This window comes from Varanus komodoensis, unplaced genomic scaffold (assembly GCF_004798865.1).
Source record: "Varanus komodoensis strain SLA01 unplaced genomic scaffold, ASM479886v1 scaffold8, whole genome shotgun sequence".
Taxonomy (NCBI): Eukaryota; Metazoa; Chordata; class Lepidosauria; order Squamata; family Varanidae; genus Varanus; species Varanus komodoensis.
In genome coordinates, this window is record NW_025336481.1 from 19,513,049 (window position 1) to 19,524,566 (window position 11,518).

Consider the following 11,518-nt stretch of genomic DNA (forward strand, 5'->3'; position numbering starts at 1 on the left):
ACTCAATAACACGTCCGCTCGGTGGAGGAGTATTTTATGCCTTAAACTTATGAGTAAGGAAAATAACGATCCGGGGTGACGCCCGGGTCCTCACTGCTAATGTGAGAGGAATTTTTGAACGGGTACAGGTCGTCCCTGTGGTGACCCGCCTACTTAGCGGGATGCCTGGGTGCCTTGATCTGCCCGACAAACCGCTCAGAAAGTTAAAAGATAATGGAGTATGTAAATTACTTACGTGCTGTATTTACATATTCTCGCTGATGTTAAAGCGTTTTATGTTTAGCACCTTGCCGTAGTGATGTTTGAAATTCGAAGAATTTACTGTCAAGTAGTATTTCTATCGCGATTGTTTTGCGGTTATTTTCTCTACAGCAGGAACGAGGAATATGTAAGAACATTATTTCATACACTGTGGTGCAAAGCACGCATTTTCTTTTTTCTTGGTTTAGAGCATTGCTGTCCAGTTTAGGCCACTGCCGCTGCATTTTGCTTTCTTGGATGTTGAGTAAGGGTGAAGCCACAACTAGATATGCTATGAAGCATGTTCAAATTCATTCTTGGTATAATAGCATCAGTTTAACATACCTATTGAAAATGCTTCATTGGAATAGGGTGGGAAGGAGGTAAGTTGTCTTTTATAAAATCTTCTACAACCCTCCAGTTAAACTAGGGCATTAAGGGCACAAGGCTGTGCATACTTAGCCAAAAAAAGGTCCTATAGCTTCCAGCTTGCTTCCAGCAGGCATGCTGGGGATTGTAGGATTTTTTCTGTTTCAGTACTCTTAAATTTCTACTCTAATCTCTTAGCCTTAAATGAGGATAAGTTTATACGTTTCTCTCATTTCTAGATTAATACTTTCTTTCTCATAGACAGAGAAAGAGAGAGAAAAGAGAGCACAAGCGAGCACATTATATTCCTGTTCCAAGAAAAAGTGTCCCCATGTTGGTACAAATAGCTGGGCTTTCTACAAGTCAGCCATCAAGATCAAACAACATGACAGGAAACATGTGGTGTGTGCTTCCACACAGCACAAATATACCAAGCTTTGCTATGCTTGCTGGGTTCCAACATAATGAGAAGCCATGTCTCTGTAGTTTCCACCCTTGCTTGCCCTTAAATATGAACGTGCTGTTGTGTTTTTTGCAGCAAGGTGGTGGGAATCAAGCACGAATGGGTGCTTATTGCAACTGCAGCACACACCGAGCTGCCCAGGGGCAATCTCTGCATATTTAGATACTGTCGATTTAGGCAAATGCTAGCTGGAGATTGCCAAGGGCTGCAGAACATCTCTTTGGTCTAAACATGCATAGGACTGCACTCCTTGCAGTTCAACTCTTAGTAAAGCAAAAGAGAAAAGCAGGGCTCTGCTATTAGAGACTCCCACTTGGTTGCTAGGCTATTCCAAGTTTGATGTTCTAATACAGTCTTTATATCAATGAGATGAAAAATGGTACATGTAGAGTTCTTACCAGATTTGAAGAGATCATTATATATAGGTAAACATAAGACATGATGCAAACAAGAGGAATAGTGAGATTCAAAATATTTTACTAGACATGGAAGACCAATATGATTTTCTCAAGTTTTCATGGGAAATGGATTTAGAGAGGGACATAGATAAGGAAGGAAAAATAAGGGAATACTAAAAGCATGTCAACTAGAATCAAGAACATTTTTATAAATTAATATAGAAATGGTACCTGACACCAGAAAAACTATACTATATGGATAATAAATACTCCAATTTATGTTGGAGATATGGAATTACATACCCGATTTTTGACCATATGTGGTGGGAATGTGCAAATATTCGGACATTTCAGATAATGATTTTTAAGGAAATCAGTAAAATATTGAATTCAAATATTGAAGCTGAACTTGAAATTGCATTAGTCAATATTGTATGAAAAGAAATGGAACATTTAAGAGTTAATAACAAATTTAGTAATTGCATTAAGATTAGCAATAGCAAAGATTGGAAGGAGAAACAGGATCCAAATAAGTGAATGGTATAAAGAAATCTGGAATATAGCTGTTAATGATAAATTAACATGTGGAGTTAAGGTAAAAAGAGGGTTGACAAATGAGTCTAATGACATTTGGGGGTTATTGAACACATCTTAATAAAAGGGAAAGGTGCAGTCCAAGTTTACTTACTACAAGTGACTAAGATGCTGTGTTATATACTGTTGTTCTCAACTTATAGCAATCCTATGAATGAAAGCCCTCCAAAGCATCCTGTCCTTGACAGCCCTTCTCAAGAGTGGTTCCCTTTATGGAACTGATCCGTCTGATGGTTGATCTTCCTCATCTTCTGCCTTCAACTTTCCCCAGCATTATTGTCTTCTCCAGTGAGTATTTTCTTCCCATGATATGCCTGAACTTTGACAGCCTCAGTGCTGCTGTTTTTGCTTCTAGGGAAAGGCTGACTTAATTTGACCTAAGGCTCGCTCGTCTGTCTGTTGGTCCAGAGTATTTTAAAGCTCGCTTCTAGCAGTATGGTTCAAATGCATCTAGCCTCTTGCATTTATCAGCACAAAGGAAAACTGAGAGAAAGACACTGTTGCATCCCAACTAGTAGAAATGAGCATTACAGAAGTACAAGAAATATCTGGAAAGACATTTTTTTAAAAACCAATATAATCTACAGAATGTTTTTGCCTTACTGATTCAGAATAACTGACTGCCACAAATACAGTGCCATTCCATGGTGGCAAATGAGATTTTAAGGAAGCAAGGAAACAGATCGTGTCTTAACCATGAAAGTCCATTATCAAGAGGAAGAGTTCAAAGATGTGTCTCTGCAACTAAAAAAATCGGTTCTGTATTCATTGTCCAAACGTACATAATTCTGTTGTACAATCTGGAAGATAAGAGACATATTGTCTCATAAGAGACATACTGATAAGGCAGAAAAAGGATGATGATGAAAGAAAATGGGACAGCATGGAATGTTGACTGATAAATGCAGAAAACAGACTGAGAACAGCAGAAGGTAGACAAGTGCTGTTGAGTTGAGAGGACTCATCTTCTGGTGCAAGCTTTCTACCTTGACTGCTTCTGGCAGTAACAGATACTGCCTAGCAAAAAACTGGGGGCTATTTGGAGTGCTGTCCCATATCATCTCTCATGCAATGTTCTTGTGGGATGCTAATAAATCAGATTAGAATGGGAGGTTATTTAAGTATGACCACTAATACTGAATCCATTGTAAATCATTTTATTACAGAAGGCATGCCTGCTGATACAGAATAGCAGAACTCAAATTAACAACTGAAATAGGTTATTTCAGTTCTTTGCTACACTTAAAGTCCAATCCTTATCATAGTACCCAAAATCTATATAACTTTTATCTTAGCCAAACAGAAAGGGTGAAATAGGGACAGCTGAGGTATTTTGCTTCAAAACCGTTGTTGTTGTTAGTCGTGAAGTTGTGTCCGACCCATTGTGACCCCATGGACAACATTCCTCCAGGCCTTCCTGTCCTCCACCATCCCCCAAAGGCCACTTAAGATAACGCCTGCTTCAGTAACTCCATCTAGCCACCTCATTCTCTGCCATCCCCTTCTTCTTAGGCCCTCTGTTGTTCCCAGCATTAGGCTCTTCTCCAGTGAGTCCTTACTTCTCATTAGGTGGTCAAAGTATTTGAGTTTCATCTTCAGAATCTGTCCTTCTAAAGAGCAGTCAGGGTTGATCTCTAGGACTGACTGGTTTGCAGTCCAAGGGACTCGCAGGAGTCTTCTCCAGCACCACAGTTCAAAGGAAAGGCCTCAGTTCTTCGGCACTCAGCCTTCCTTATGGTCCAACTTTCACAACCATACATTGCAACTGGGAAAACCATAGCCTTGACTATACGCAGTTTTGTTGGCAGGGTGGTGTCTCTTCTTTTTAGTATGCTGTCTAGATTTGCCATAGCTGTCCTGCCAGGAGCAAGCATCTTTTAATTTCTTGGCTGCAGTCCCTGTCTGCGGTGATCTTGGAGCCCAGGAAAATAAACTCTGTCACTACCTCCATTTCTTTCCCATCTATTTGCCAGGAAGTGAGAGGACCGGATGCCATGATCTTAGTTTTCTTAATGTTGAGTTTCAAGTCAACTTTTGCACTCTCCTCCTTCACCCGCATCAAGAGGCTCTTTAGTTCCTCTTCACTTTCTGCCATGAGAGTGGTATCATCTGCATATCTGAGGTTGTTGATGTTTCTCCCAGCAATCTTAATTCCAACTGGTATTCATCTAGCTCCGCCTTTCTCATGTGTTCTGCATATAAGTTAAATAGGCAGGACGACAGTATACGGTCTTGCCGAACTCCTTTCTCAATTTTGAACCAATCAGTGGTTCCGTGTCCAGTTCTCACTGTTGCTTCTTGACCCGCATATAGGTTTCTCAAGAGACAAATAAGATGGTCTGGTACTTCCATCTCTTTAAGAACTTGCCACAATTTGTTGCGATCCACACAATCAAAGGCTTTACCATAGTCAATGAAGCAGAAGTAGATTTTTTTGGAACTCCCTATCTTTCTCCATGATCCAGTGTATGTTGGCAATTTGATCTCTAGTTCCTCTGCCTCTTCAAAATCCCTCCTGTACTTCTGGTATTTTTCGGTCCACATACTGCTGGAGCCTAGCTTGTAGGATTTTGAGCATAACTTTGCTAGCATGTGAAATGAGTGCAATGGTGTGGTATCTTGAATATTCTTTGGCATTGCCCTTCTTTAGTCTTGGAATGTAAACTGACCTTTTCCAATCCTGTGGCCACTGTTGAGTTTTCCAAGTTTGCTGGCATATTGAGTGTAGCACTTTTACTGCATCGTCTTTTAGGATTTTGAATAGCTCAGCTGGAATACTGTCACCTCCACTAGCTTTTTTGTTGCTCAGACTTCCTAAGGCCCATTTGACTTCACATTCCAGGATGTCTGGCTCAAGGTCAGTGACCACCCCTTTGTGCTTATCAGGGACATTAAGCTCTTTCTTGTATTGTTCCTCTGTGTGATCTTGCCACCTCTTCTTAATCTCTTCTGCCTGTTAGGTCCCTGCCATTTTGGTCCTTTATCATGCCCATCTTTGCATGAAACGTTCCCTTCATATCTCCACTTTTCTTGAAGAGATCTCTGGTCCCCCCATTCTATTGTTTTCTTCTATTTCTTTGCACTGTTCATTTAAGAAGGCATTCTTATCTCTTCTAGCTGTTCTCTGGAATTTTGCATTCAATTGGGTGTATCTTTCTCTTTCTCCCTTGCCTTTCACTTCCCTTCTTTCCTCAGCTATTTGTAAAGCTTCCTCAGACAGCCATTTTACTTTCTTGCATTTCTTTTTCTTTGGGATGGTTTTAGTTGCTACCTCTTGTACAGTGTTGCGAACCTCCGTCCATAGTTCTTCAGGCACTCTGTCTATCAGATCTAATTCCTTAAATCTATTTGTCACCTCTACTGTATATTCATCAGGGATATGATTTAGGTCATACCTGAGCTGTCCAGTGCTTTTCCCTACTTTCTTCAACTTAAGCCTAAATTTTGCAACCAGAAGCTCATGATCTGAGCCACAGTCAGCTCCTGGTCTAATTTTTACTGACAGTATAGAGCTTCTCCATCTTTGGCTGCAGAGCACATAGTCAATCTGCTGTGTTGACCGTCTGGTGATGTCCATGTGCAGAGTCGTCTCTTGGGTTGTTGAAAAAGAGTGTTTGCTATGACCGTTGTATTCTCTTGACAAAATTCTACCAGCCTGTGCCCTGCTTCATTTTGTACTCCAAGGCCAAACTTGCCTATTATTCTGGTAATCTTTTGGCTTCCTACTTTAGCATTCCAATCCCCCATGATGATAAGGGCATCATTTTTTGGTGTTAATTCTAGAAGGTGTGTAGGCCTTCATAGAACCAGTCAACTTCAGCCTCTTCAGCACCAGTGGTTGGGGCATAGATTTGAACTACTGTGATGTTGAACAGTTGCCTTGGATTCGAACTGAAATCATTCTGTCATTTTGGAGATTGTATCCCAGTACTGCTTTTCTTACTCTTTTATTGACTATAAATGCTACTCCATTTCTTCTGAGGGATTCTTGCCTGTAGTAGAATACCTGATGGTGATCTGAATTAAATTCACCCATTCCTGTCCATTTTAGTTCACTGATTCCTAAGATGTCGATGGTCAGTCTTGTCATCTCGTTTGACTACGTCCAGCTTGCCTTGATTCATGGATCTTACATTCCAGGTTCCTATGGAGTATAGATCTTTACAGCATCAGACTCTCCCTTCACCACCAGATACATCTGCAACCGAGTGTCCTTTCAGCTTTGATCCAGTCGCTTCATTCTTTCTGGCACTAGTACTAGCCCTCTGCTCCTCCCCAGTAACATATTGGACACCTTCCAATCTGAGGGGTCATCTTTCAGCGTCGTATCTTTTTGCCTTTTGGTACTGTCCATGGGGTTTTCATGGCAAAGATACTGAGTGGGGTTTGCCATTTTCTTCTCCAGTGGATCACGTTTTGTCAGAGCTCTCTGCTATGACCTGTCCGTCTTGGGTGGACAGCATAGCTCATAGCTTCATTGAGCTACGCAAGCCCCTTCGCCACAAGGCAGTGATCCATGCATACCAGAGTACAAAAAAGAATTACTCAAGTGTTTCAGAAAATACCACAAAATATATAGAGGGAATGGTCCCATGCCCCTCAGACAATGTCTAGGGGCCATTGGGTAGCTCAGATTCCCAGGTTAGATAGAATTAAAACCTTGAAGCTGAGAATCAAAGCTCTTGTGTCCCACCGCTTGTAACCAGCATGGAAGATCTGTCTGGCTTTTCTTCAGTGTCAGGAAAGCAAACATGGTGAGCAGCTAAAAGGAGCAGGGTGGAATGGAAACCACCACCTCCTCTCCTTTACTGAAATGTTCCAATTAGACAGGTGAAAATGGAAGGTGGGAGGAGCAAGTAGGCAAACATTGCCTCCACCACTCCTCCTCCTGCTTTGCAATGGATGAATATGAGCCTCCATGTTCAGGGGCTCACACTCATATCCACCGAACTGTACCCTTTTTAGTATTAAAAATACTAAAAAATACACATATAACATGGGTTGGCTTAACCTGGGCATAGAGTATAAGGCTTAGATGAGTTACTTCTGCCTCAGATCAGAATCCAAAGGGCACTTTAGATCCTTGCCAGTTCTAATACATGAATTCCCTTCTGCAAGGAAGGATCCCCAAATTTTATTTGTGCAGGGTCCACCACTTAAGGGAGATTAAGTGCTTCCTTAGGGAAACCAACAATGAGCAGAGACATTAATTTCTGGGAGGCATGTCAATGGAGCTCCTTTAAGTTCTACCAACCTGCCTCCTACCAAAAATGAGTGTTTTTGCTTGTTTTGGGTTGCACTAGAACTGTAAAAGCACTGCAGATTGAAAAGAGAACTGGTGGGGGCTAAGTACCCCAATGGATTCTGCCCTCAGGTTCTCTTACATGGGATTAAATAAAGGGAAAGATCACAGCACTTCAATACAAATAAGGAATCTTAAATTTGGTTTATGTCCTGAAAGTGGATACAGCATGAAAAAAGTTGATAGTCTTTCCTTCCCATTTTTAGTACTACAGCCAATGAAGAATTGTGGGAGATTAAGGAGAAAATGTAGTACTTCACCCAACATGTGTTTAAACTATGGAATTCAGTTCCACAAAATGTGGTGAGGCCCACAAATTTAAATAGCTTTGAAAGAGATCAGACACTCATGGAATATAAGACAATCAGTGGCTACTAGTCATGATGGCTACATACACTCTCTGGGATGAGAAGCAACATGGCTGTCAATGACCTAGTTCACATGTAATGGCTAACTATTGGATTTTTGATCATATAAGCTGCATTGCTTCCCACACACATGATCTCTGCTTCCCTGAACAACCCAGGAACACCATAGATCCTATGGTTTTGTTGCGATGACTGAACAAACCATTGGTTTAAACGCTGAGTTGTTTAACCCTGAATGACGCAGTGTTGCATTTGGACGTCATGACAACAACCCAGGGATTGGGTAAGCACTCCGGGTTGTGTAGGAAAGTGGAAGGGAAGCAGCTTGCTCCCAAACAACCCATGGTTTGTTATCTATGAGTTGTTTCATTATACCAACCTGGTCAATAGCAGTTGCTAGCAGAAATGGCCCTCCTGTGAACTTCTCAGAGGCACCTTGTTGGTTGCTGTGGGAAACAGGATGTTGGAATAAACAGGCCTGTGGTTATTCACAATGGCAACCAAGAAAACATCCCATAGCATTCTGAAGTTAGTTGGATAAGACATAAATGTATTGACTCTTAGTAGAAGCCAGCACTCTGACTTACAATAGATCAAGTCATACATAAGTCACAATCTTAGGCTGGGAGAAAGCTATTCCTGCTTCTCGTATATGAAACCACCTCGAGGGGGACTTCAGTAGCGATTAGAAACAAGCATCTGAGTGCAAGTTGCTACATGAATATGTTTAAATGTATGTATGCATTGTAATTCCTTTCTATAATGCAGGTCAAATTCAGTATGCATCTTAAGCAAAGCACAGCCAAATAAATCAAGCACTGATAATGCCTGCTATAACTATTCTGTTAAGTTCAGAACTTTAAATATTTAACTTTAATCACTGGAATGACTGTCAAGTCCCAGTGTGCTGGCCCAGATTAAAGAATTTGCTTTGTAGCACTTCAGTATTATGATCTCTGATCACTACATTGTGCCCTTAAGTATGTATAAAACATATGGGTCCAAAAAATCAAAAATTAGTAGCACAGCCTACTTGTTATCATCAAAATGGCAAGGAGACAAGTTGATGGTGAGCTTAAACAAGTTAGTTTTTGTACTACTAATTTTAGATTTAACTAGAAGGTGAGGCAGTTACCCCCCCTCTGGTTCTGAGTTACATGCTTTTAAAAATGAATGGAAAGAATCCCAGTCCTCCTGAAAATACTGGACTGACATGCAAGTCACTTTTCCGTAGATGGCTTACTATTACATTGTCACATTGCAAAGAAAAAGTACTATCCTTTACATATTTGAACAGAAAAGAGTCTTACATTCCTCAGCATTCTCCAGCCAGCACGGTTGTTTGGGGAATTCTGTAAGTTGAACTTTTTCTGCTTGAGTATTTGTAAGATTGTGCCCATTGTTTTTCAGAGGTCCTTACATTTAGAGCAGGGGCTGGACTGAAGGTATTTCTCAATCCAATGGCTGATTTCTGACTGACCACCAGCATTTGCAGGGCATCTTGCAGATAACAGTCAACTAGGTTAGCCTAGCATGATCTAGTAAGGCACTTTTTCACAAACTGCACATGCAAAGGATCACAGGTTGTGGGTTATGTGCAGGTTGTTTAACCTTTGCAAAACCCCTGCCAACTGGGTCCAAATAACACAAGGCATGGCTTGAATATTCAAAATGGCCACAGGCTTAGCCATGGTCAGCTGTTTGATTGTATGAACTGGCACCATGTGTACATGGAAAGATAAAGAGAAAGCAATGTACACCTTCATACTAGGATGCCAAGAATGTTTATGCAGTAACATCTTCAGCAGTAAATATGTGAGCTCTGTCTGGTTGGATTAAACCTCTGTGAGCAAGACCATATAAATGTTCAGTTGTTATAGCTAGCCTCCCTAAGTAGTACTTCCATTCTTCTATCACACCAACAGCTTATTTCTACTGTAATGGGAATGTATTTATAATACATATGAGCATAAAGTGTTACCTTCCAATTAAAAGAACCACCATGTAGCTTCCAGGTACATCTGACTCGATAGAAAGCACAGATGCTAGCAACATGCAGTTTAGTTCTGAGGAAGGAGTGGGGAACACAACAGCTATTTCATTGACAAAACTGTTAATTTTTTATTACTGGTTGTGGGTTTTATTTTTTGTTTTTTTACAATTAAGGATGTGCAGTTAACACCCCACAAGATAAAGCAGAAAAAGTCTTATGGAAAAAAAACAAGTATATTGAACACCAATCAAATGGTACAGAGATATGGGACTGGCTTTGATTTCAAAGTTGCAGTAGAAATTAAAAAAAATGCAACAGCTGTTCAATTTCCAAGTCTGAAGAGGCACTGTAAAAAAAACATTTTTCCATTTTCTCCAGCACACATTCCCAATCTAAACATACTGTCAGACATCTTAGGCTTTTGAAAAGCAACTGAGAACACAATCTTACAGTGATAAGAAAAGCTTGGTACCCCCACCCCCACCCCCTTTAAAACCTACTCAGTGCTGCTGTTTGAAGAGGAGCAAAATTAGAGGAGCTTATAAAGGTTTGAAAGCATCCAATGCAAAGAGCACAATATAGTTTGTTCACTATAACTTGTATTGAAAAAGGGAGAATAAAACACTGAGATCTACATCTTTGTACATAAAATTGTTGTCTTTTTGGAATTGTTGTCTTTGAAAATATGTTTTACAAGTTTATTGGAAGGGAGGGGAAAAGGACACTGCTTTAGTTGCCATCAATTGGAAAGGGTCAATTCAGGCTTCATTATAACCATTTTTATATACTGTACATCTATCCTAGTTGTATCAGTGTGTGAAACTGCTCATTGGTGTCCCTTTGAATAACTGTAAACTAAACCACAGTATGCAACTCCATAGGAAGCTAAAGAATCAAGTGAATGTACAGCCAGTTATATTTCCCCTGCTTCACGCTCCTCTGAACTTCTCCTGTCTTCTGACCGGCCATTAGCACTTTCATAGGAACGCTTCCTGTCTTTGCAGTCTCGATCTCTAGGTGACTTTTCTCTGGGGCTCCTTTCTTTGTCGCGTGATGTTCTGTTGCGGTCTCTTGAACGTTCATGATCTCTGGAAGATCTTTCTTTTGAGGATCTGAAAAAATTGCAAGGTATCTTAATCTACATTAATTAGTGATTACTTGTGTGAATTAGAGGCCAGTCTAGCAAGCATAAGGCAAAAAAGGGATAGAATGCACCATTTACAGAATAACAACAGAAAAGAGTTTTTTTTAATTTTAACCTAATAAGGACCTATTCTTATTTCCAATTCAAAAAAAAGTTCAGGGAGAAGAATCAAACTGTTGCTACCTAACATATTTTCATAGTAGCACAAGCCAAAGTTTTTACTGGTCATCTACTGAAACTGAATAGTTTCTAGTAGTCTCATGCAGCACCCTACATTCTCACACTACAAAAAGAGCATGCACATTCCATGAAAATAATTCAAACTAATATTTTCCTCCACTGATTTGTCAGGGTAAGGGTTTGCACATTTGTAGAACAAAAAAAGTCACCTTCAATCCAGTACTAAAGGACTGTATTTATAGTCTGTTTGCTAGTATTATGCTTCAAAAGTTACAAAAGAGAATTAAGGTAACACTCCAAATCATTTTCTTACATAGTGATAACCTATGCTTACAAATAAACCTGGATTTGGAGACTGGTCCCTGTATAAGTAGCTTTGAAGTTAAAAACTGACAATGGAGAAGATAAAAGGATAAAAAGCCAAAGTCCAAAAGAAAGAGTTCCGATAGTGAGTTCTACACTTAAGC

General features: G+C 40.2%; 1 protein-coding gene and 1 non-coding gene across 5 annotated transcripts in view; one reads left to right on the forward strand and one right to left on the reverse strand.

Moving 5' to 3' along the window:
* The first annotated feature begins 36 nt into the window (after nucleotides 1-36).
* LOC123036528 lies at nucleotides 37-186 on the forward strand. Its single transcript, XR_006417156.1, has one exon. It is a non-coding gene; the product is annotated as a U12 minor spliceosomal RNA (small nuclear RNA).
* Nucleotides 187-9,828: 9,642 nt separating this feature from the next.
* The window catches only part of LOC123036334 (putative RNA-binding protein Luc7-like 2), a 30,946-nt gene continuing 29,256 nt past the window's right edge, over nucleotides 9,829-11,518 (reverse strand). For all 4 annotated transcript variants that reach the window (XM_044455503.1, XM_044455502.1, XM_044455501.1 and 1 more), the window contains one exon: nucleotides 9,829-10,839. In XM_044455503.1, coding sequence (XP_044311438.1) covers nucleotides 10,641-10,839 — 199 coding nt within the window. In that variant the 3' untranslated portion in view covers nucleotides 9,829-10,640. The remainder of the gene's footprint in view (nucleotides 10,840-11,518) is intronic.